The following is a 27,813-nucleotide window of genomic DNA, read 5'->3' as shown; positions in this document are numbered from 1 at the left end:
CGAGATATCTTCATTGAACTTTTTATAATTATATGCATGTACTGACTGGCAGTGATCATATAAGGAATTTGGGGGTCATGGGTCCAAGGTCAGAGCACAGAGGTTAAGGTCAACTCCTCAAAATTTCACTTTTCCCTCACATTTCTGCAATGCCTGCATCATTTTTATTGAAACTTCATATTAGGCCTACATTCATTACCCAACAGAGATTCTCTGGGAAGTTTCTTGCTAAAGGATCATAGATGAAAGGTCAAGTGAAAGTGCTAGATTTCACTTCTTCCTCCATATCTCTCAATATAAAGTGACTCCAGGTATCATCATGAATAGTATATCATGTTCTACCTGACATTGTTTCTCCTGGGAATTCCAGGGCCATAAGGTCAAAGGTCAGGTTAAAATGCTATTATTTTACTGTTAATACTGAAATTACACCTTTTCTCCATACCTTGAAAATTACTCAATGCATAAACTTGTAAAAGGGTTAACGTCAGGTAAAAATCCTTAAATCACCAAATACCTGCACTCATAGACAATATAACCATTCATGCAATTAAATCTGAACACATTAATTGTGACAAACTCGTCATTTTAATATTTTGCCAATTATGTCACGCATTATGGCGGATGCATACTAGTCGCTATAGCGACATTTCTAGTTTTGTTTGTTTGTTTGTTTGTTTGTTTGTTTGTTTGTTTGGGGGAACATTTCAAATACCTCGAAATCCTACAGAGTCCAATGCCTTCCACTCCCTCGAAAAAGGGTAAAACCATGCAGCTATATTCTCATTTCTTTTAACAATTTAAAAGGAAATTATGTCCGTTTGATGGCCAGTGTGGCAGTGATCTTCAATATCTCAAAAGCCTCAAGGATACAAAATGCGCAAAATAGAGATTCGGATTCAGCGGCCTCGAGAAATAAAATGTTTTCAATTTTTCACCATTTATTGAAGAAAATGCATGGGTAGTATCCGGCTGCATCATGCTGATTTGGATTCAGCAACCTCGAAATAGAGCAAAACCACCAATATTGCTTTCCATTTTTCACCATTTATAGATGATATACATGGGAATTTCCGGTTTAAGAATGTTCATACACTAGAGGTAAATGGGACTTCAGCATGAAAGAAAAAGAAAGTTATTCTTACAGCTTAAAAGTATGTCATAGCACCCTACATCTCAAAAGCCGAAACCATTTCTTTGAGTGTTGCTTTGCGTGATTGAATTTCCTGGTTGTGAGTTCTCGTAACCTGAATCGCGTTTTTTTTTTTTTTTTAATGCTCTGCATGGGTTTTGGTTTGTTTTTGTCGGAGAATTAACAGAAACTTGGTAAGTGTATCAATAGATATCAAGAGCTTAGTCAATTATGATAAGGGAATTTCGAGAATTTCGACGCATGTAAATTTCGATATTGCGAAATACAATTACCGAGACTGACTCTCTTCTGTTGTAATGCTGACAATGTACGAATAAGATCATTTTGAAACGTTTTCCAACCAGAATGTTGGAAAACTAGAAAACTAGAAAACTAGGACTAGAAATCCCTGCATTTATGATATATATTTATATATGTACAGATAGATATCAAGAGTAATAACTTAGGAGTCAAATAAACACACCGCCGGAGCTAACAAAATTATATTTTTATTACTATTGTTGTAAGCCGTTAATGATGGGGTCACGCTACACACATTAGACACACACACAGTTTCTTTGCTGGATGTGGCCGTTTAATTGCAGCTAAATCCAGATATATTTCGGACAGGTTCAATTCAATTCAATTCAAAGGTTTTATTTTCACTTCTTTCAACAGAATGTACAAAAAATGTAGATTCGACATGCGTTTGAAGGAATGATACATATAATAGATAGCAAAGAATAACATTTGTCAATAAGCATTACAAAATTAGGCATTTTTCATACAGACGTATTTATACATTCTGCGAAAAAAAAGTGGAGGTACCCACTCAAAAGACTATGCTTGTTCAACGTGGGCACCTCACAGGAAGAAAAAAAAAGGTGAAAACTTAACTACAAGTGTGCGGGATGAAAAAAAAAAGTGGAAAGGGGGGAAAAGGGAAAGGGAAGGTTATTATGGTCTTGGGAAGAAAATTTCATACGATCATACTCGAGGAAAAAAAAACCGAGTTGTTCTCATTCCACCAGGATTTCACTGCAATGGAGAACTCCTAACACAAGTTCAGTCGCTTTCACAACGCACGTGCATAAACACACATGCGCAGAAATGGCTATGTCAAGACAGGAATATGTCGATTTTAAAAGGAACAGAAAAATCAGGCAAGTCCTTAAAAAAATGTTTGAGGAAAATAGATCAAATAATAAATTACTGATTTTGTGTGTCTGTCGGTCTGTGTGTGTGTGTGTGTGAGAGAGAGAGAGAGAGTCTGCGTGATTTGAAAATTTGAAAAGTGGAAAGTCTTCGCCGAGTCTGTAATATCTCAGCTCACAATTTACACGCCAATTAATCTTGCAATCTTCATAACACTTGTTTTAAAGGCAGCCGGTCGTCGCAGGCGATTCGCAGCTCTGTAGAAAAGCACGACAAGCTGCTCCTCCCGTTATTGTACCCCCGTACGTACCGAATGCCGAACACGACGCTACGCAGCGCACCAGCGAAAACCAGATGGGGCACGAGCGCCGTGCGAGCTGTCCACTGTAATTTCAACATGGACGCCCGAATACCTACCGAATGGGGCCGAATGGGTGCATGCACAAAACCGCACAACAGCCATGCGCATGAAAATCTCTCCCGGTCCGCGACACAACAAGTAGTGAGAGCTGTCGGGTGTACGTACGTACGTACGTATCTTGGCTCCAGTCTCTGTTTATATGCACTATGGTGCCAATTTCAGCAATCTAAGCAATAATATTTCAAAATGTCTGAAAATATTATATAACAATATCATAAATTATTCATATATTACGTTGTTTAATATTTGGTATTTATAAATATGCTTTGATGAAGAAATATTAAAACTCTAAGCTTCATGTATAGCAAGTTGCAATGCATATGGCCATACATATGGCAGGTTGTTATGATCTCATCGTGCAATGTTGTCTGCTGCGTCAGTGATCAGCTGCATGTGTTATACGTACAGCTTACAGTACGTTGGGCCGGATCGTAACATAACAAAGATGATAGAAAGTCGTCGGTACCGGTATTCCAATATCAATATTGTGTGTGGTATGCGTGTACTGTTTGCAATAAAAAGTGCTGTACTGTTTCGGCTTAGCTTTGGCTTTGGTTTAGTAATGAAACCTCACAATGGAGATCAAACAGCCGTCCAACTCGAGGCAACGTATCTACTTGTTTGACGCTATCGACGAGTGGAGAACGCAGAGAGACATGTTCTTGGCTGGAGGACAAGTAAGAGACCAGAGGGGGAGGCTTCAGCGTCAGCGTGCCGATGAAAAATTTGCTTTCCACTTGCTGGAGTTGCATGAACAGTTTTGCAGGAATTTTCATTTAGAATGTGCAAATTCGTGTTACGACATGCACGGTGGAATTGTGTTGCCACGGCTTACGCCAATCAAGCAACCCCACCTGGCCAAGTCAACAACTTCAAGGAATCCAGATCCAGATGATGTGTAAGTAGAAGTCTACACATGAATCAATGATTGAAGTGGAATGACTTTTTCTAATCTAGTATCAGTAACTTTAGGGCATTTGCGTTTGATCGACAAGTAGGCCTATTTTTCTATGTATAATTCCGCGAAAAACTTCTCTAAGTTCTCATTTATGTCAAATTATGATAATGCCGTAATTGAAATGACATTTGCTGGGTCAGTTTAATGTCATTAGTCCCATTAAATGAGAAGTTTTTCATATCAATCATGTTATGCAAATTCCCCAAGAATATGATTTAGGATTTGCAAATAAATTTTAAAAAAAAATGAATAGATCTATCGCAAGCTCCATCATACATGTAGTCTAACCCAATAGATCTGGTAGAACTCTAACGTTTAAACAGGGGAACTATAGGTTCAAAGATGATAGATCTAACAATAATAGATTCTAGTTTATCTATTAGGCCCTACTTCGACTTGAAGGTATGTCGGTTGGTGCACGGCCCCCTTCTACCACGGCCACAGGTACACTGTGCAGTGCAACTGTGGCCGTTGGCCCTGCACGGGCACAGTCGCTTCCCCGTCCTGAATTTACACACGCCAGGGCAAGTATGGTTGGACCTACTACTAATCGACCGCCTAATGTTTATCTGCTTGATAAGAATATTTAACACTGAAATTCACGTAAAAAAACTTGACCTACGTCAATTTTCGATTCGAAGTTTCAGTGCAAAAATATCGCCGACGAACTTGCGTGGCCTCGTTTCCTAGCTCCCCGCGGTAAAATGTTTTTGCATTGACAATGCACGCAAACCGAGTTGTATTGAACACCGGTGTTGTACGAAGCTTTTTAGAAGCCTTTTAGAAACTTCCATAGACATTACATTGTGCTGTCATTACGATTCGGTGAAAATATTCATTCGAAATTTTGTCCTTGATTAAAACCATTAATGAACAATGAATTATCGCGTTTTCCCACACCATCCTCATCTACATTCAAAGCCAATCCATTTTTATGTGCTTTGCGCGCAGAGAAGTGCGTACTATTTAGTGTTCAGTGCGCGAATTATACGCGGTCGGTTTCAATAAGGGTGGTCGATATGTAGTAGGGCTACCATACAAGACACAGGGTCTCCGACCCAATCGTCCGCGTTCAGAATGGACAACTCGGCGGTAATATCCGCTACCCATGACGATATGTCATCGTCCATGATGGCCACCCTACCTATATATAATCTGATCTGACGATTGCAGTGTAGTTAACGAGTGACGACAATCGACGGTGCGATGAAGAGAAGGCGTACACTGTAGTCGTACGAAGTATAGGCAGCTAGCTACTATAGCTCATGCGAACATTGCATCACACATGTTCACAGTACATACAGTATACCATACATTCAATTCACATTACACAAAACGTACTCCCCGCGCTCAGATCAATCAAGCGAGCAAACGAGATACTATAGCGCGATACATTGCTTTAGGGATATCTTGCGCACACACACATTTCGCTTCGTAGCAACTTCGGAAGCGAGTTTACGTGCTGCCGCCCGCGGCTGAAATATGTCCATGTATCCTCGCGACTGGGTGTCTTTAAGTTTGGTTTTTCTTCTCCAGCTGTCGAGTATAATTTCCTCGTAACTACAGCCTAGTTTAGTTATGGAAATATGCTTTTGCCCGTATGAGCATTACAATCAGGCAGATTGCTGGAAAGATGTCTTTCAGTTTACGCTTACAACAGTCTTCCGGATTAATGCACCCACAACCTACACCTCTTTCTATGTATAGGTACCCCCCCCCCCCTTACACCCTTACAGCTTTTATAAATGGTTGCTGATGATAAAAACTCGAAATAAAGTCGTTCAATAAGTTTGTTGCTTGTTGTTTGTGTTGACTTATCGATAGATAATGGCAGAATAGAATTCAATGGATCATTCTCTTACGCAGAACTTAACTATTTTTTTGTCCGAGCAGCGACTCCACACTCTAAATTCTTTGGATTAAAAAGTTATCTAATAGACCATGAGGAGGGACAAATCCAAATAAGATTATTAATTTCAAATCTAATGGATTTAATGTCTGAATCAATTAAACCAAAAATTATAATTTCATGTGGATTTGTCCCTCCTCATGGTCTTATTACATTACATTTTAATCGAATCGTGATCGCACGCAAGATAATTCAGATTACCACCACAAAAGGACAAATAATATTCTATGATTTCTGGTTGTTCCCTCTGTTCTTTTTACCAATGTTGACTGGCAGTCAACAAAACTGACAAACATAGTAGCAAGACTTGTACGATGGCTTGAGCAACCCTGCTTTTTATCATTAATCATGAGGAGAAATCAGCACCTTGTGAAGATAAGCAAATCGGAATACAGACATCCCAATAGCAAGTAAAAGAAATGTTAAAAACATGGTGCATAAATCCAATGCTGTAATCATACAATGTGTAGCTTATAATACAATGTATGGAACTAGACCAGATGGAGAAATACAAACGTTTTGATAGAGAGAGAGATTAATATCTACCTCACGTCAGTCACATTATCACACGATGTAGTTTCGCAGTGAACGAAAGGGACGTTCAGCCGCTTATCGAGAACATGACCATCGACGAGGCCATCGCAAGGAAACGGCTCTTCATCGTCAACTACAACTTCTTAAAGGACCTCCCGTGTACGGACGGAAGGACGGTGAGCACAGTGCCATCATCGTTTTTTTTTTTGCGAGAATAAAACAACAAAGAACATTGTATTGATGACGATCATGATAAGAGCTAGAGCTTTGTAATCGATGCTTGCGATTTTTTATCATTCTTGATAGATACAACTAGGAAATTTCAATACATAAGCATCGTAGATTATTTCTGTTTTCTTACTCATCATCTTTTATCAACCAGTCTTGATATACTCACTCCATCGCTTTTGTTCCGCTGTCTTTTGCATGTTAAACACACACACACACACACACACACACACACACGCACACACACACACACACACACACACAAGGAGTGGGTTGGCTGTCATCACATTTCAATATCTATGGACTGTGTTTCATTCAACGTCAGGTCACCTTAAAGTGGATTAACAATGTGTACATAATTTTTTGTTGTTGAATCCTTTCTCTGTCGAATAAAGACTCGTTTTAACATGTTTACTGAAAGTGAGATGATTATTGAAGGGCAATGGTTATGTCCTCTTCGGGTTACTATATCGATGTAGGTTTTGGTATATCTATAGGTAGATTAATGATAATGCCTGTTCATATATTCATTTGGACATAGGCCTACTTGTAAAAGTCAAGAAGAGAATAATAATAATAATAATAATAGCTGGTTTTTATATAGCGCATTTCACGCACTTCAGGGTTTCAATGCGCTTTACAGACTATTATTACCCCGGTCACTGGATACATTATTTCCAACCAGCACTAACAGTGCTCATTCTCCACTCCCTGGGGAGCATTCCAGCCAGTCGCAGCCATTTTTGTGACTCGTTTGAGCCACTGCCACTCAGTCTGAAGGGCGCTCAGGACGTTTTGGTCTTTATTGTTCTAAAACGTCAAGGAATTTTCCAGTTCACCGATTTGTATCATGGATGATGATGATAATAGTTATAGTAGTATGGTGATAGTAATAGCAATAATAATAATGATATTAATAATGAATAATAATAATAATAATAATAATAATAGTATTAGTATTAGTATTATTTCTATTATTATTATAATCATTATTTAGCCATCGATGTACTAAATGGTGATGCCTTATATCAATCATCCACACTCTTGTTCTCAGATTTGTGCTCCCATGGCCTTGTTCTTCGTCGATAAATCCAAGCACCTGATGCCAATAGCAATCCAGCTCTTCCAAGATCCAGCCCCAAACAATCCAGTAAGTTCAATCAAGGAGGTATGGCACACCTCCTTGGCTCCACCTACTTCGCACAGTTGCCAAGTGCGAACCTAAAGTGCGGGAAATAGATTTCGGTTGACAATGACTTTTAAATCTTTTTTTTAATGCCCAATAGCTGTGAACCAGAGAATAATACCGAAAAGCTGTGTTGATGTGTGTTTCACAGAATGAAATAAAATTAAAGTCATGACGTCCTCATAGCTATCAAGAATTGCCACGAGTGACGTCGTGTTGAGAGGCAGGAGATTAGCTAGGTATCTGGAGACACCCGTAGGACGATAAGTTACCGTCGATTAATATTAGCAAACCTCATATCCTTAGATTCGTGTTCCTCGAAGTTTCAACCAGCCTGCCTTGTGTCACTGAGAAAGAATCTTAATTATATTTGTTGCTACCCTAATATGCACAACTTGTTGTGTAGTACATCATGACATGCTAGTGTTCAGAGAAATAAAACAGGCGACATGCCGCCAGCTGTCCCTAAATGAAATACAATAGAAAGCGTTTATTTTGTCATGAATTTTGTACTATTGTGTAATGATACACAAAGTTATCACTACTCCCTCCCATTCCACTATGACCGGATATATCTCTTCCCCTCAGACCAGTCGATGACCACTACCAATACTCTCCACCTCATCCTTCTAGCCCCATCTAATTTACGACCAGGCTAAGCCAAACCTAACATCCTGCCCTTCCCCCATTGATTACCTAGAATTGTTGTTAAATCCAAATCCAAGAATACTACCTCCTCTATAAAACTAGTCCTGCCTTTGTTCCTATAACAACCAAAGTTTTGCCCAATTAAAACCCCTCTTTAACACAAAGACTCCACCCCCGTTCACCCATTCAAGGTGTGTTAGAACAGTGTAACTGGTGTAACAGTCTAACCCTCGTGACTGAATGCATGAAGTGGATTACAAGTTGTGTAACATGCAGAGAACAAGAGTTGGATTCTGACGCTCTAAGAGAGAGGATCGGCTCCAAACGCCTCTCAAATAAAGTGCACATGGAAACTTAACTGAACTGTGTCGCCACTCATTTTTACTGTGTGTACCTCTCAAAAATATTAACCGATCCCGAGTAGCGAAACACCGCTACACAACAGTACGTGCAGGGGGAGAGTAAAATCTGCAACAATCAGGTAACCAAGAGTGAAGCTTTGATGTCAAACGTCTATCTAGGCTATTAAGTTTGCTGTTTTCTATTACTAAAATGACCAAATCACTCAAATATGATGATGATGATGATGATGATGATAAAGTTGATAATGGTAGTTATACGTTGATATTTTAAATGAAACAGGTTTTCTACCCGTCTGATCCCGAGTACACCTGGCTCCTGGCCAAGTGTTACTTCAACAACGCCGATGCCTCGGTCCACGAGTCGGCTGTCCATCTGGGCTTCACTCACTATGTAGGAGAATCAATCGCCTTGGCAACGCATCGATGTTTGTCTCCATCCCATCCGGTCTTCCGTCTCCTAGCTCCTCACTTCCTCTTTCTCCTCGCCATAAACAAGTGTGTATGGCGCGCCATTTATCCCATGATTAATATGTTTGTTTGTTTGTTTGTTTGTTTGTTTGTTTGTTTGTTTGTTTGTTCATTTTCCATCAATTCTGAGAAGATGGCTGGATAGCCCATAGTCAGCTACGTTGATAAGGTGGTCTTCCATGGGGTCCAGTTGGATTTGAGGTGGGACCACTTCACCGGGTTAAACACCCTGCTCTTTACGATGAATGAATGAATGAATGAAGCGGGATCTTTTACGTGCATGAGTTGTTACTCTCATACACGGGACCTCCATTTTATGTCCTGTCCGAGGGACAGAGTGTTTTGCCTCTTGCTAGAGGGGACGGTATGCTTACACACAACATTGCTCAGTTCAGACTCGGGTTCGAACCCGGGCCGAGTGATCGTGAGGCAGACGCGCTACCGACTGAGCCAACTCACCGCCGTGAACTTCGTCTATCGCTGAAAACTTTGTTTATCAGTCGATATACTCAATTTTTCGAGAGAAACTTTTGTTAAATCGAGTTATAAACTAAGTTTATCACGATAGACATAGTTCCTCTTTTCAGTTGATTAACAAAGTTTATCGATAAACTGAGTTTATCGCTCGATAAACACAGTTTTGTCTCGAAAAACTTTGTTTATCGACCAATAAACTGAATTTTCAGCAATGAACCCAGTTTATCGGAATTATTGGGCAAATGTCGCGCCATGGGTGTGTGTGTCCTTTGAATACACATTCACATACGACCACATACGTACATGGTACATGTACTCTCAAATATCTGTCTGTACACTCAGAAAAAAGAAAGATAACTAACACGTTTTCCAGTGCAGATATTTCATAAAAGATGTTAATAAAAATCTTTGCGTCGGATATGTATACCATACTAAAGTTTGTCTAATGGGCTATCTACCTGGTAGTTTGATACAAGGGGAAATGAGTGAACACATTCGTTTTTGTCCTCAAGGGCACAAAATTAACATAAATATGCAGAATTTGGCAGTTAGTCATTCATTTGCAAATGCCTTCCAAGATAGCAATGATAAAAAAGACAATTAGGGATCTCTGTATATCCTCAAACAAGAACAAAATGGGAGAGTAAAGGGGAAATACGACGTGTCTGTCAACTCCAATTCAAATGACAAAGGAAGTAAGCCGCAAAGGTGATAAAATGGACACAAAATATTTTACTCTTTTAATTTAGGAATTTACGAATTCATGAGACAAATTCAACATTTTATTTCAAATTCTTCTACTGTTTTTGTTAATATCGCCCCTTCTGTAATGTCATTTGAATTTTGGTTTGACAGAAGATTCTTCCTTTTCTCCGTTATTTCTTGCCTTTCTTTAGCTTTAGTGGCTTCAAAGACATAGAGATCAATGGGTAGTTTTTTTCCAAATTAATCTGTGTTTCTTATTGTGTTTTATTTCTCTTTTATTCTTTGTTATATGGAAGATAACGTACGCATGAATAAGAACTAATCTTGTTCATCCTTGCAATTTTTTACTTTTGCGCCTTGGATGAAAAAAGACAGATGTGTTAACTCATGTATAAAGATTTAACGACCTACCATGTTGATAGTCAATTAAATTGCCTTTATCATGGCGTATAAACTATCAACATGTAGCCTAATATTCTATTGGAAATGTGAGCTTGAAAAATTGTTTTTATTTTTTTTTTTGCTGAATATATCTTTATGTAAATTCGTATCTTATAACAATTACAATATCATATTTACGCATATAAATATTATGTAAGCATATATTTCTCAACTCGACGCAAAACATCTTTGCATACTACTGAATTAGTCTGCCAATGTCCTATCTAACATTTGGTGTGGTATTCTGGGATTCTCATCCGATGATGGTTTCTGAGATAGTCCTTTTGATAGCCAATACACAACTGAACTAGTAAACCATACAAGATGTTGCCAGTGAAGCTACACAACATAACTTTAGGCAAATGAATGGGCACACAGGTGTATCTAGAAATTTGTCCTTTTGCAAAGCAATTAAAAAGTCTACGCCTATAATTCAACGAAGAATCTACTAACACTCCTCCGGTCAATGACAAAACAACTGCAAAATGAAATAAAAATAATGCTAAATATCTAACAAAATATAGCCTCATGAGGTATTACTTTTTTAGTTTTTTTTTTTTTTAGTTTTGCGAGATTTTAACAATTTAGACACTTGCTTTTCCCGACAAAGCAAATATATATATATTGTGTATATATATATATATATATATATATATATATATATATATATATATAAAGAGAGAGAGAGAGAGAGGGGGGGGGGGAAATAGAGGAAAAGTTATCTCTTTTGCAAGCTCATTGACAAATTGTATTTGGCCATTTGAAAACCGTGCCTCTGTCAACAACCTAAGTAACCACAACAAAATGAAAACGAATACAAACTTTGCTTAAAATACGAACTCATTTACCTTACGGAAGGGAATAATGGAATATTCCCGAAAAAGATTACTGGCGTAGTACCATCTATCTGTTAATTGTGAAACAAGTTATCATTTGTCGCGCCTCATGGAAGATAATTCAAAATGGGGTTAGAATGATTTCCATATTCATAACTTTCTGAACGTCCTAAAAATATTTTTTTAAAAAGTTTATTGTACATTTACACGTGTTAAAAACGATAGAAAATATTTGATCTTATATAGCTGTAGTTACATGTTTGTGTTTTCCCCTGACTTTGTTCAACAATATCTAGTTATATTCACCTGAAATCGTTGGATCAATAACTAATAATATGCATCGTGCTTTAGCTAGGAGTACCAATTCAAACAGTTGTTCGTACGTTGATGTGATAAGTAATTCGAAAATGGCAAAAAGGCCCTACGTACAATATAAGCTTATATTCTGTTATTTTGGCCTTCAGTCTTGCCGTAAATGAGCTGGTTTCTGAGGGTGGGTGGGTGGACACCACCATGACCATTGGACGTATCGGAATGTTCGAAATCATCAAACGAAGGTGGAAGAAATGGCGACTCGATGTGCAGGGATCCCTCCTCGCTGACCTTGAGGACAGGAGAGTGGCTGACCCGGAAGTACTTCCAAATTACCACTACCGAGACGACGCGGTGCTTATTCGCAGAGCTATTTTCGACTACGTAAAGCGCATCATTGACAGTTACTACGGTTAGTCACTGGACGTCTGCATGGCTGTAATCCAGGAGAAATGAGAGCGAGATGTAATGAAGAAGGCTAAATTCAAGATAAGTGAAATGATTGGTTTCAATCAAGAATAAGAGAGGGAGAGGGAGAGAGAAAGGAGCCTTGGTAAATCTTATTTTCTTGAGAAAAAAATATCAATTAGAAAGAAATACACACACACACACACACACACACATACACACACACACACACACACACACACACACATATATATATATATATATATATATATATATATATATATATATACATATATATATATCAACACAAAGTCAGTGCTTACCAAATAAATAAGTGAAACAAATTTTATACTGATCAACATTCCTGTTGGTAGGGTCTAGTCAGAGGCAGCTGAGTGTTCATCCGGGATAAAATGTCCTCTAATCGCTTATCGATCTAATGCAGTCAGCCAATAGGTACTTGCTTTCTTTCCTTACTCGAGAAGACACGTCAAATCTTGTGTGAATCAGTCGTTCAGACCTGACATCTCAAACTACTGAGTGACTTTAGGTAATTTTTCGAACCCGTTTCTTAGACCTTCTGTTTCTTGTTTTGGCTATCAGATTCTTTCCATCTTCATCTTTGATTTCTGTCATCCACCTTTTTTTATTATTATTATTATTTTTTTTTAATGGCAGGATCAAATTCATTCAAAAACGGGTTGTGTTTATGTATGTTTGTGAGTCTGTGAGCCTTCGGATCTTCCCCATGTTATGCGGCCAAGTGCTTCCTTCAAGGATTATTTTATAAGCGTTACAAACCTTTTATGTCAGATTTGATTCTGATATCCAGACATATTCAAGCAAAAAGCTGCCTTCGTAAACTATACTTAAAAAAGTTTGGGTTTTTTTCCGTATCAGATGTGTGATTCAAATTTGCAGTTATCAGGTTATACAAGCTCTGGATGTCCAGTATCGACAGGCCATGCAGTGAATGATAAGGTCCTTAACTTGGCTTTTGTTTGTTTGTTTGTTTGTTTGTTTGTTTGCTTGTTGTTGTTGTTTTTTGGGTTTTTTTTTTTTGTCAGCCGATGAAACCCGGAAGTGGCACGAGAAATATTGTGTTTGCGCCCCTATTTAATTTAATAACTAAACTAAGCACAAACTTGAACTAAAATGTTCCACTTTTTCTGATTCTGAATGCTCCCATTAATCCTATAGTTACAGGCCTGAAGATAATGATTTTAACTGGGATCTACGCTCGACAATCTTGCTTTTAATTATGTTCCTTCATATTTCTTTAGCATTCATGCTCAGATTCCAACTTTCATAGATCAACCACTATGTTTATATGTTGCAATATTCTATATATGTCTCCGAGAATATATAGCTGGATATCATGTATGCCCTGTTTCATTTTGTAATATTATGCCTCCTAGCGGGGTATTTAATTTTGTTATATTTGATGTATTTTTGCATTGAGAAATATGAACAAAAAATGAAATTGAAATTGAAAATGAAATTGAAATAATCCTGAATGGCTAATCTGGCACAGGGAGATGAAAAGGCGAATCATCTTTCCACCCGATGTCACGATTACGTCTCCCGTCTTCATACCACAAAACTTGAAATGCATTAGGTCATTCACGTAAACATCATTTGGGTAGGCCTACTATAAAATAAATATCCCGAATTAGTTTGATAATGAAACTTCTTTGGCTATTTTTCCCCCGTGCACCAACCATGTTTTTAAAATGAGCTTTGAGTGTGAACAAAAGAAATTCACTTCTAAAATCGTTGAAAGTGTATTTAAAAACAGCAACTTGCTGAAAACGGGATGGTCATTGGAAAGAGCTGTCACTAGTCTGTTCTCTATGCTATTCAATAGATTCATCAGAGAAGATCCAACAAGACAAAGAGTTGCAGGAATGGGGTAGGTTTCTTGGAGGGGAGCCGAAAAACGAAGAGGAGGCGACGGTTGGTATGCAGGTAGGTGTGGCATTCTCTTCAGATTATATTGTTGTTCTATGTGATGACGGACCTTCTTGAACTCTCCAGATATTAGTGATTAATGACTGAATGAATTATGCTTTTCAAACAAACATAAAGACGTTTTATACAAGCACACAAAGGCTCTCATTCAAATTCAGGCGATTGGTAACTTAGCACCGTGAATTCAACTGACACACTTGGAAATCATTGAACAGTCTGTGGTCCTGTAAAATACAAATTGCCACATCATAACATTCTATAATGGCTGGTTTTTCATTGGTTCCATCGGAGGAGCATATAGAAGGAGAGATCTTATTTAAAAAAAAAAAAAGGAAATCATTGTTCATTCCTGTCTACAAATGGGAATGTCACTGTCACTACGGAATTCAGCTTGCATGTCTTGTTACAATTTTTGTCCGTCCCAGGGACTACCCAACAGCGGCCAGTTCCTCACCACTGATGAAGTGGCAGAAACAGTTACCAACTTTGTCTTCATCTGCAGCGCGGGCCATGCAGCAGCCAACTTTGGTCAATACGACCAGTATGGTTTCCCTCCGAGCTATCCCGCTAGGCTGCACGGCCAGCCGCCTCGCGACAAGGTGTGTTCAAGGGATAAACACTTTTTTCTCTTTCTCGTTTTTATATTTTCGATACTAAAGAAACAGTCTTTTAATGTTTATTTTGTCCTCCTTTGTTAAACATAATGATATTTGCTCCTGAATTTTAAGAAAAGGGTTAGGACCCGTAATGTACATTGTTGGTACGTTGGAATGTCACCCTCGCTTGAGACTAGGATCGGAGAAAATCCAGCATGCGACTTACGTAAAATGGAAATCATGCAATAGAATAAACGCAGATTTATATCCACCCCTGGCATTTCACAACGAATTGACCAAATTTCGACATTTGCTGGATTGATTAATGTTTGTTGTGTTTATCACCTGTTATCTAACTCTATGGCTTTCAAACAAACAAAGAAACAAACGACAAGTACTTCTCTGGGAAACTCTTGGTGGGCAATTTTATCAGCTGTTCATAGCATAGAAAACTTTGTTCTCTAATCCCGCTCGGGAATCCCGTCCAGACTCCTTTGACGGAGAAGGACATCTTGCAGCAACTACCTGACCTAGAAGAGACCCTAAGCGTCATGACTTTCACCAAGCTGCTCAGCACCCGGGACGCGATTTTTTTTTCCGTAACCCTAACGCGTCGAAAGTGCCAATTGTGGCACTTGAGCAAAGACTATCAGAGTACTAGTTGGTTGCGATACTTGTGTTAAGTACCATGGTCCTCTGCCAACCACAGAATCAGATTAGAATGTGAGAATGGCACGCCGCCTTGTGAACTGTCATAACAACGGCTTGTGTGTGTGTGTGTGTGTGTGTGTGTGTGTGTGTGTGTGTTGTGGATATGTGCGTGTTTCCATTTCGCCATCGGCATCGCGTTCTGCTTTGCCGTCTGCTGGTATTCCTGTGGGTTTGTTCGCCGTCTGCTTACACTTTCCCTCTTGTCTCGCAAGATAATAATAAATTTCATTTATAAAGCGCTTATTACAATGTTTCTAAGCGCTGAGCGTCTCGATGAAACATTAGAAAAGAGAAATTCAGTCATGGAGTACAAGATGCAAACTCGAAGTTTTCATCAATATCTTGCAAAAGTAAATTGGAAATCTAAGCTTGGAATGAATTATGATATAAGTATTATATAGGCCTATGTAGGCGTACAACTGCAGCAATTGCTATTGTTAACTTTGATCATGTTTATTAAGCCACGCAGAATCAGATTCGAAGTGGGCATTATGTCTAATTGGGTAACATGAATACACTACTTGGTTAATTTGGGTTTATACTTCTCCAACCTCACGATGATTGTGCTTTAATAAGAAATGATTCAGAAAGGCGTAGTATACGCTCCTTTTTAGTTCAGGTTCATGTAGATCAGATATGATTAAATTCTCATGCACTAACATCCAAGATGAAGATGGGGGAGAGTAATCATTGATTTCGATCGATAAAATCTCTATATTGATATATTAATTCAATCAGCTTTATAAAAGCATTTTGAAACAACATTTATAAAGCAAACAGCAACTCATTTTCATTTAAAATTCTAATATCACGGACGGTTTGAATTGATCTATCAATATAAATATAAGAGGTCTATATTTTTGGACGTTCACTTTATCATTGCCAACCCTATAGTTCTCCTCATCAAGTGCCTCGTTACCTCTACCAAAACGACCATCAGTGAAGGAAACCCAAACCCAAAGAGAAATGTGGATTGAGTGAAAGCAGCAACATTAGTAAAACACATCAGTGACAGTTAAAGGAAAATCGCACAATATTGTAAAAGATGCAAAAGTTAAGCATTTTTAACGTTTTGATGTTGGTACAACTGGATAAGGGGATACTTGAGTTCATGATATCATGTGTGGACAACAACATAAAGAAAATATAAAGAAAATCATAAAACTTTTTTTCACTTTTCTTGCGTAATGAAAGAACATTTGACTATAAAAACCGCTTTCAGAAAGTAGGGGGAATGATTACTGCCTTTAACATAACTTATGTCAGTACATTGTATCAGTTAAGTTGATGGAATGTGTAATTTTCATGAAAAATGATTTCTTTGTAGAATTCTCTTCATGTTTTCTTTACATTGTTGTCCACACATGACGTCATGGACTCTAATAGTCTCCTTATCCAGTGATTACAACACCAAAACTAGAAAAATGAATAATTTTTGCATCGGTTGTCGGATTTTCCTCAAACTTTTACTAATGTTGCTGCGTTCACTCAATCCATATTTCTCTTTTGGGTTTTGTTTTCCTTTAATATCAAGCAATCATCACGACCATCATTGCTTCAATTAGATTATAAAACTGAGGGATCGATCACAGAAAAGAGTTCTGTGGGATCGACCATAAACATCATTACTATCATTTCACAACTGGATATCATCTTATCATCATCATCATCACCATGATTGCTACTCGTATTACCATCGCATACATATTTCCACAAGCAATTATATCCTCCACCGTATTGCACTATCAATACTTTTTTTTTCATGTCACCAATCCATCAACAACTTCACGAAATCTCTTGCATATTTTCAGCTTCATAATTGTCATCAGTCTAAAAAGCATTGCGACTATCAATATATCCTACTCGATCCCTCCCTTTAATGCCCACATGGCCTAGCACCCTTATTGTAAGTCGATTCAATGAAATGATGAAGATAATTCATGATTGAATATTAAAACACTGATTTGTTTGTTTGTTTGTTTGTTTGTTTGTTTGTTTGTAAGAACACTAGCCGCATTCACACGTGTTAGCTGGTTACCGAGCGCGCTCCAAAACTCGAGTTCTTCTTATACTCGTAACTTTTTATGAAACTTCATGATCGATATATTATAGAAACAATCACCTGGCATTAACCGGTATCAGATTCCCAGGTGGGTTCATGAGTTTATGAGTAATAATACACATTTGTGGAAGCGACTTGAAACGATCGTTTTATAATGTGTTGTTATTTGGCACAAAATCAATTAATTTCATTTATTCTAATGGTGAAGGATAACCAAAAGAAAATTAATCTACCCGATATTAGCCAAATTTAAGGTCTTTTCATTAAGTTGGAATATCAAGCATCTGTTCAGAGTCACAGACGCTACTTACGCGTTTTTATGATATGCATTTATAGGAAACTGATATACCTTTAAACGATGATAGCCATCATATTATGGTCACCTATATAGCTCCATACCAAGCCTGGACAAAAGTACGGAATCTATCAGCAATGTTGCAATGTGTGTGTGTGTGTGTGTGTGTGTGTGTTTTCTTTGCACCGAAAACTCGAGGGCGGGTGCCTGAAAGTGCAATGATTGCACCTTCCATGCACTTTATGTGTGTGTCTTTGTGTGTATGTGCGAGTGCGTGCAATGTGTGTTTGTGTGTTTATGTGTTTGTGTGGGTGTGGTAGGTGTGCAGTATATCGTTACTTGCAAAGTTTTGTGTATGCTAAAGTAAAAAACGTATGATAATCAAGAGTTATTCTGAAAGAAATTGAAAGCGAGGTCACAGCTGGTCGTTGTTCACGTCTGAAAAAGTAAACATTCTGGTCATAATCATTAAAGTGTCAGAAATTGTGCGCTCTATTGTTAAAAAATGTTTGTTATTCAAACTTCAGCGTGTTTTATGAACACATATATATTTCAAGATTGAGCCTGCTGTGACCTAGTTTAGTAACCATGTCATAAAGCGTTACAAATTTTTCCCCTTAAACGTGATACAACAGTGCTAGCAACTATATATGAATAGGTGGTAGACGTAGATGTAAGGCTTAGGACATTTGCAGGAGTAGGGTAGGTTAGATTTTTATCATGATTGTACCTTGAGGTGCTCACAAGCGCTTTATTAGATCTTAAACTGAAATACTGATAAACCAAATGGCCACGACTTCAAAATGACGTCAAAATCACGTCCATTTCCCTTGTTCTTGAAGAAAAGGCGTCTTTCAGATGTATTCCTTGTTTTCTTTTCCAATATACGTTAAAAAGTCATGAATTGACGTGTAAACGACGTGCTCATGACGTTCTGACGTACATCTTGTCTTTAGAATTGTGATTTACACGTCATTAAGACGACTCTTATATGACCACCAATGACGTCTTTTGGACAACTTCCATTTGAGCAAAAATACGACATATTGACGTCAGTTTGAAACGTTTATATGACATCCAGTATCTTTGTTTATTTTCGTCTAAAAGATTTTTTTGACGTCGGTCTCGTCTTTAAATTAGTAATTTACACGTCTTTATGACGTCTTTGTATAACAACCCAGACGTCAGAAAGACGTCACAAATATGTCGTCTTTTAGACGTCATCCATTAGAGCAGAAATACGACTTTCTGGCATCAGTTTAAGACGTCTAAATGATGTCTGGCTTTCTTTGCTTATTTACGTTAAACAAACGACAATTATTGCGCCTTTCTGAAGTCTAAATAATGACGTCATTTTTATATCTTCCATTTGAACAAAAATTCGTCTTATTGTTGACAGTTTCGACGTCTTTCTGACGACAGTAATGACGTGAAAATGTCGTCATTCTGACGACAGCATGTCGCATAGCAAACTGATATAACTCTATAAAACTCTATAATTAGTAGGCCTAACTATATGACGTTATAAAGACGTCGAAAAACGTACGTAAACATAACGTTAATATGTCGCTTATATATAATAACGTCATAAATACGTCGCAAAACAACATAAATTTAACGTTATAATACGTCATTAATATGACGTGATAAATACGTTGCAAAACAAACTGATATAACTACAAAACTATAATTCGTAGGCCTAATTATATGACGTCATGAAGACGTCGCAAAATTGACGTGAACATAACGTTAATATGTCGCTAATGCAACGTTATAGATACGTCGCAAAACAACGTAAATTTAGAGTTATAATACGTCATTAATATGACGTGATAAACACGTTGCAAAGCAAACTGATATAACTATAAAACTCTATAATTCGTAGGCCTAATTATATGACGTCACGAAGACGTCGCAAACTGACGGGAACATAACGTTCACATGTCGCTAATATAACGTCATATATACGTCCCAAAACAGTGTAGCCTAAATTTCACGTTATAATACGTCATTAATATGATGTGATAAATACGTTGCAAAGCAACGTAAATTTTACTTCACTTATGCGTCGTAAATACGACGTGAATAATACGTCACAAAATTGGCTTGAATTTTACGTCTTTAGTTCGTCGCTAATATGACGTCATAAATACGTCTCAAAACTGAAGAAAATTTCACGTTAATACGTCGCTCATATGACGTCATAAATGCGTTGTAAAACAAAGTATATATTACGGTATTAAGACGTCATTTAGATAACGCTATGAATACGTTGCAAACCAACGTAGATTGCGTCATTAATACGTGTTTATGACGTAAAAATTACGTCGCAAAATTGACGTAAACTTTACGTCATCAATATGTCACCAATATTAGGTAATAAATATGTCGGAAAACTGACGTAACACATCAGGAGGTCCATAACATGACGTGATAAATTCGTTTCAAAGAGACGTTGAAATCACGTAATTTTCTTGTCATTTTAAGACTTGCGACAACTTTGACCATGTAGTTGCAACCAAATTGAGAAGTCTTATTGACCTCCGTCTGCCAGCTGGGATGTTCATAAAGTTTGTTTCATCCCTTTCTGCCAATTCAACCGCTCATATGACTATTAGTGCTATATGTTTTTCCTAACAAATTTCTGTGCATTTTCTGCACGCATCCTAATGCATCCAGGCTGTAGAAATCGACAACTTTTGCTGACCTGAGATACAACGTCAAACGTTGAAATAGATGAATTTACATGTCTGTGTTTGAAACCTAAAGTAAGGGGAAGTCCAAACTAAAGATAACTTCTTAAAAAAAAAAAAAAAAAAAAAAAAAAAACCTTGGCAAATAAGAAAATATTATTGGTTAAAGATTGAGGAAAACTTTCTTAAGAAAGGCATCATTCTAATTTTCAACAAATTATAATCGATCAAGAAAATCAGGCAATCTATGACGTTTCCAGCGACTTCCTATACAAGAGAATAGAAAAAAAAAGTACATGTATGCAAAATTTCATATTCTAACGTAAAGGCATCATTTCCTTTTGCATATGAAACAAAAACCCAGCATTGGTGCTTCAAAATAGTTCTTAAATGTGCGTAGGGATAGAAACAACCAATGTAAATATTTGAACCATTATCATCGATGTTATGTATTTTTAGATATACAAAATGTGTACAATAGTTATAATAAAAACGTTTCCAGATTAAACCGTCTACAGTTATGGTTTAGTGAGAAAACTAGTGATATCTCCTTATATTTCATGCTTTATTGAAAACGTTTTATATGGTGGGATGTTTTGTGATACAACGAAATGACCTACACATAATATGCATCAAAAGTGATATCTTGAACATTTTTTAAATCACTGTTCTCAACGGTAAACAGGACCTTTAAAATACATGTTTGTATTCCATTTCAAATTCATCCTCTATAGTAATCACTCCAAATATTTTACAAATAACCTTTGTGACATCAGTTCTATTACTTCATCAAAACATCATGGAAAATACATTTCAAATAAATTTCTCAATGATTTCTTTACAAATTATCAAAATACTCTTCATAAATTAAGTGACGAGCACATCAAAACACCACTTTTCTGCGGGGGAGGGGGGCAGAATGAATTTTTGAACAGTGTAGGTGATTAATTCCTAGTGGAGTCAACATCTGGGTTTCGAACCAATGTTGGCTCAACCTTATACATGCACATAGTTATGTCGTGCCACGCTGGACTTACCATTCATGTAAACGTCACATGGATCGATGTTGGCACAATGTTTCACTGAATACTGTCATTGCTTTTAACATCTTTAAACCGTAGATTTTTTATGTTATACAACAGAATGCGATCCTATACACTAACCCTTCACAGACAGCTGTTAACGCCATCCTAACAGTTGACTAGCAAATTACTATATCATACAGCATCTTTGTAAAACAAAAGCAAAAGAACAATCGTATGGATGTAATTTATACGGTTTTGTCAAAAAACATAAACTTACATTTTTGTACGTTCACACACGTATACACATATACACGCACACACACGCACATAAATAGCCTTCGAGATTTTTAATACCATCACTTATTTAGACGTAAAGATGTATTGATTTATATTGTTCAAAAGTTTTATATAGTTATTATAAATCTGATACATGTTTACACACTTGTGTATGTTAATGCACACCACACCCAACACAACGTTGATTTATACAGATTAATATTTCTTTAATGTTATATATTTCTGACAATGACATTGACATTGTATTGCTGTATATCTCTTGCGTGTTTATCATGTGTATCCATGTTAAACGTGTGCTCTGTATATTGTATGTATCGATGTAACTTGTATGCATGCTAACAAAACAAATTTCCAGAAACGGACAATAAAATCGAATTGAATTGAATTGAAATGAAATTTCTTTTACCTCACGGCCTATGTACACATCATTATATCATGCAGCACTATTATCCTACTCTTCCCCCCCCCCACAAAAAAAAATAAAAAAAAAAAATCATTCGTGGCTTGTCAACGGACACCACCTGACGCTCACTCCACTTTTGAGGCTGCCGCGTAAGGCAGCCCATAAATAATCTGAACACAAGTGATCGCTGTCAGTGAAAGTGACCAGTGATTTGTAACTTTGATTGAAAAAGGCACCCTCCCGTGTACCAGGGAGGTGAGAGAATTTTAGTCTCACCTCCCTGCTAATATACCAGCAAGGTGAGTCACCTCCCTGCTTATGTTGTACACGATATACCGAGTGCTGAGTTTTGTAAAATGATATACTTGCTAAACGGCTTGCTCATGTGAAACGTCTTCAAATAAAGCTCCAATTTACCATGTACGACTTGTGTCCTCACTTCTCATTTTCCTCTGGAACTTCGATTAATGGGAACGTGTTACTGTTGAGTGTATACTTGCAGTGCCAACAGAATAATACACACAAAAAAAAATATATTCTTTATTAGAATTTCATCGATATCAGGCCCATGTTTACAATGAAATGAATTTGAACAAAAATAAGCACCTGAATGCTTATCTCTTGTGCTTCTAAATCATATTTTTCTCACACACAGTATACAATATAGGCCTATATATACAAATCATACCATGCGTAGCGTGTTACTTGACATAGAATTCTGCATGAATATCTCAGAAAAGGCTTTCTTCAAGCCAATCCATATCTGCCTTACGCACTCACTAATTGTGCTACTGAATCACCTTCTTTTTTAAACACACACACACACACACACACACACATACGCACACACACATACACACACACACGCACACACACGCACACACACACACACACCTACTTGTTATGTTTGAAGGGCGTGCCATTCACATTCGAATCTGATTCTGTGTTAGCAGACGACCATGCCACTGGTATATGTGTACATACTGTATAGCAGTACAGTATGCATAACTAAGTCCAAGCGCATGCGTACAAAACCAGCCAGTACACTGATAGTCTTTGCTCAAGTGACACAATAGGCAATTTCGACGCGTTAGGGTTACGGAAAAAAAAATCGCACCCGGGACACAAAGGCCTTGGGAGATTTCGAGATGTGTTACCTGTACGACCCCCATGGCTGCTCCTCGCTCAAACAGTGAGTGCCACCTACCTGCCTCCTGGGCCCCTTTTCACCAAACTTATTATCAGTAACAAGTTACGATAGTTGTTATAAGCTACGGAAATCGTTGCATCTGATTGGCTGAAAGCATATTTGTCGTAGAAATGTGCCAGTTGTTACTGCAGGATAACAAGTTTTGTGAAACGGGACCCTGGAGTCAAGTATGTGTTTTAGCGGTGATTAAATTCTATTTAAATTCAGTTACCATTGCGATATGTATTTCATCTAAATGAGCTCCGGTACTCCTTTCAAATTTATTGTGTATGACTTATGCTGGGCCAAAAAAAAAAATTGATAAATAGATAGATAAATAAAATGAAATTATATATATATATATATATATATATTATATGCACAGAGGAGAGAAAGGGTAAGGCACATTTTGTAATGCGTTATCGCTTTTTACAGATATGAATTTGCTAGATGCTAAACTAGACAGATTTGATAATTGAGGGCATCGCCAATACGTAGATGCATTATGGGATAGCTCATGGGACAAACATGCCCCGGTTTTGGCTGCACATGCACTTACATCACGCTCTGTCTTTATAAAGAGGTATTTTGTTGAAGATTTCTTCGCTTTCCATGTGACCAGCGTAGAGACTCCAACTCCAAGTTGATGTGTGCGAAGCGCCAAGTCCTAGGGTTCTAGATGCTGTCTACTGGTGCTATCTAAGGCTTATTTTTTCAACATACAATAGCAATAAGTAAGAAATCCTTTCCAACGGGAGACACAGAGCCAGGGCGGGAGAAATTAAATCTCAAGCGGGAGAACGGGAGATTTTGCAAAAATGGGTTTTCGGCGGGAGATCTCCCGTCGAAAACGGGAGAGTTGGAGTCTCTGCAGCATATTGAAGCCTTGCAGTAGTGAACCATGACTCTAGTGACTGCAAATCAGTAAAGATTAGACACTTTCAACTCTTTCAAGCTGAATTATAGCCATGAAAAAAGGAAACAACGGAAAAGCAGACAGAGAACTCTATTGAATCATATGGGAACTGCGACTCGCGTGAAACAACAGGAAGCGAACAAGGGACCGAGGAATCCCACAGTGCACCTGTGACAGAGCTCTTCAGCGTGCGCAGGAGTGTTTTACGTCATTGGCGATAGCGAGAATTGCCCCAGTTCATTGGAGTAAATGATATAAAAAAGAAAAAGTTATGGATAGCCATAGTCGGTTTGTTTTCTTCCTTTTATGACCACCGACTTCATAACATGTAATTTGAGCATGAACCACAATGGCGTGCCCGTCTCAGATAATTTCATGAATTTAATTACAAGTAAAAACAATGATACAATCCAACCGAATGACTCGATGGCAATAATGGTTGAGCTTTTGAATTTTTCATGGAATGAAGGTTATGACTAGAACACTGCCCTCTCATGTCGAGTGCACAAGTCCTGACGAATAAATGAATGAATAAATAAATAAATAAATAAATAAATAAATAAATAAATAAATAAATAAATAAATAAATAAATAAATAAATAAATAAATAAATAAATAAATAAATAAATAAATAAATAAATAAATAAATAAATAAATAATCAATCAATCAATCAATCAATCAATCAATCATATCGAAAACTTTTGGTCATCTGCGAATACGCGCTTCCGCGCGAACGCTATACAACACGTAAAACTGGTCAAAAATCGACGCATCTTTCCACAAAATCTTCCATAACTTTTTAACTATCAAAGTGTCAAACTTGGGGTGCCCGGATTCTGAAAGTATACACTTCAGGGATTATTTGTGTGTATATATCATTATTGTAACATTTGTAGCAGTGACGCACTTTTGATCAGAAAAGTACCTCATGAGTAGATTTGTCTATGACGAACAGTCCAAATTTGGCGAATTTGATCATATTTTGCCATCTTGCAATTCTTCCACACGAGATATCTCGGGAACGGAGGGTCGCACGAACTTGGGGTGGACGGTTCCAGAAAGTAGAGATTCTGCCCATTTTTGTGATATAGGAATCTTGCTCATTGGTTGAGCACATCTGAAGAACTTTTGCAGTAAAGTTAGACTACCCTGTCACAATTGCTGCCACAAGGAACGTGTACAATCTTTACAGAACTATCACGTGATGAGACTACCAACGAGAATTTGAGTCGTTGACCTTCACTGTTTGCCGTCGGCAACAGTGTGAAAATAATATACTGTGAATTCCTTTAAAATCAAGCTCTTGTTTCTCGCCATCATTTTCAATATATTCTCAAGATACTTTTGTATATGTGAGACATTATGTAGATACGTAGCAGCCTTATGAACAACATAACTGTTATATTTGGGAGCAAAAATAACCAATTTAATATATTCCACATTCCGTCTCATTTGTCGATGATGGCTCGAGTCGGACTGGTGCATATCCTTACCAGGTAGAAATAATGTAAATGGTCGCAACGGTCGCTTGCCACCTGCTGTCTGCAATCGGGCGCTTGCATACACGTATAGTACACAGGTAATCAACTGAAATAATGTTGCCAAGGAATGATAAGGTCCTAGATTACATCTCAACTGTAGATTTAAACCGATTTCTGTCACCTGCACACAGAACACAAAACGCGGGAAATTATGTGAACATGATATTCCTCCAAGCACGGCGCTGCCACCCCCATTGTAACGTGTCGACTAGCCAAGCGCCACACACACATTCACGTTCGCGAGCGTCCGCTCCGGTCCGTACATCGGATTTTCTACAAGTAATAATAAAAAAAAGAAATAAATAGATAGATACATACATAAATACATAATTGAATAGATAAATAAATAAATAAATAAATAAATAAATAAATAAATAAATAAATAAAGGAATAAATAATAAATAAATAAAATGTGTTGGCACGTACAAAGTTGGTGACATTGGGTGTAATGATTGGTTTTTCTCATACCACAGGTTCCAAGCCGACCTGGAGAAGATTGGAGGGATGATTGACGAGAGGAACACGTCACGAGAAGAGAAATACACTTGCCTTCACCCAAGTGACATCCCTAACGCTATCAGCATCTAGAATCCAATTACAATATATAGTTGGCTTGAATTATAGTCTCTGTTAATCTGCCTTTTATCCGCAATGAATGTTGAGCAATGGTTCTTGAATGTCGGATCTACGTTTAAACACAGCTTATCCATCAGCGTTAGGAAATAATCTTGATGTGACAATCACTGTCATTTTTTTGTTGTTGTTATGAAGGCAAACAATGGAATGATCGACAAAAAGAAACAGAAACAATAACACAGCTTAATGTCAAGGAATGGGGGTCTCCACATTGTAAAAGTTCCACGAATTATTTTCCTGCATTTTTTCCAGTTTTTCAAATTTGTGTTACACCAAACAGGACAGCAATTTATACATGTATAAAAACACTGACATCAATATGATGGGCCCGTCAAAGTTGAACTTTCTATGTCAACGGCGATACACAGAGTAAATGTGTGAGAACAAGTGCATAAATCCATCGCAGCTCGTTATGATGGACAATGACCCCTAATTCTATTACATATTCTGAAATCTAAAAACCTCGGGTAGATAATGGCTCTTCTGATCATCAAGTACAGAGCCCCTGTAGAATTTTATGATATGGCGAGTGTCATCATGTGGGGGCGCTGTGGTTAGGTGGTAAGAGACTCTCGACTCTCTATCGGAGGATCTGAGATCAATTCCCGATCAGTGCGCGACCACAATTTATGGAGAAGATGTTTTTTTCCCCATCATGTCCCTCTCGACCCAGGTGTATAAATGGATACCTGGCAACGCTAGGGCAATAATAATGACAGGGTCCTCTGGTGGAGCAGTGGCAACACTGACGAGGCCTATCCTGGATAAATAAGATATTATTATTATCATTACTATTATCACGTTGAGTTTGGAAAATTGGAGTATTAAGAGGCAAACTGTCTCAAGGCATCAATCGAATCACTATATACTTTACAATATACCATACAATATTACGCATATATTATACTGTTAGAAAGGGCTTTAGGCGTATTTAAGAATATAATCAACTCTCTCTTTCTCAGAAGGTTGTGTTTACACTACCCAGGCCCATCTCCCCTTGTGGTCAAGACAAGAACTGTTTGTTCATAACATCAAAGCTATTGTATATTGATTTTGCAGAGAAGTTCAAATACCGTATGTCCCCCCCCCAAAAAAAAAAAAAAATAAATAAATAATAATAATAATAATAATAAATAAATAAATAAATAAATAAGAAATACAGCGGGACCCTCCGCAATGATATCTTTAAAAACAGTGAATCAATCCAAATACAAATTCAGGGTATGAAACTATAACTCATTGCCCACATCTTACAGAAAACTCCATTCGATTTGCTTCTGTGGTCAAAGAGAAATGA

At 37.5% G+C, this 27,813-nt stretch overlaps 1 protein-coding gene across 1 annotated transcript; it reads left to right on the top strand.

Moving 5' to 3' along the window:
• The first annotated feature begins 77 nt into the window (after positions 1 to 77).
• Positions 78 to 26,468, top strand: LOC140244351 (allene oxide synthase-lipoxygenase protein-like). Its single transcript, XM_072323994.1, has 10 exons — positions 78 to 88; positions 6,153 to 6,285; positions 7,392 to 7,487; positions 8,814 to 9,028; positions 11,925 to 12,184; positions 14,048 to 14,148; positions 14,577 to 14,750; positions 15,236 to 15,320; positions 23,347 to 23,425; positions 26,354 to 26,468. The coding sequence occupies exons 1-10, from the start codon at positions 78 to 80 to the stop codon at positions 26,466 to 26,468; spliced, it is 1,269 nt and encodes a 422-aa protein (XP_072180095.1).
• The last annotated feature ends 1,345 nt before the right edge of the window (positions 26,469 to 27,813 follow it).

The sequence above is a fragment of the Diadema setosum genome, chromosome 21 (assembly GCF_964275005.1).
Source record: "Diadema setosum chromosome 21, eeDiaSeto1, whole genome shotgun sequence".
Lineage (NCBI taxonomy): Eukaryota > Metazoa > Echinodermata > Echinoidea > Diadematoida > Diadematidae > Diadema > Diadema setosum.
The sequence above is the reverse complement of the archived record's forward strand: the minus strand, read 5'-3'. Positions and strand labels throughout refer to the sequence as shown.

Bases quoted from the DNA above. Each gene is read 5' to 3' on its own strand.
- LOC140244351 (XM_072323994.1), top strand. The intron at 6,286-7,391 runs GTGAGCACAGTG...TCTTGTTCTCAG, and splicing joins CGTGTACGGACGGAAGGACG to ATTTGTGCTCCCATGGCCTT. The intron at 14,751-15,235 runs GTGTGTTCAAGG...AATCCCGTCCAG, and splicing joins GCCAGCCGCCTCGCGACAAG to ACTCCTTTGACGGAGAAGGA.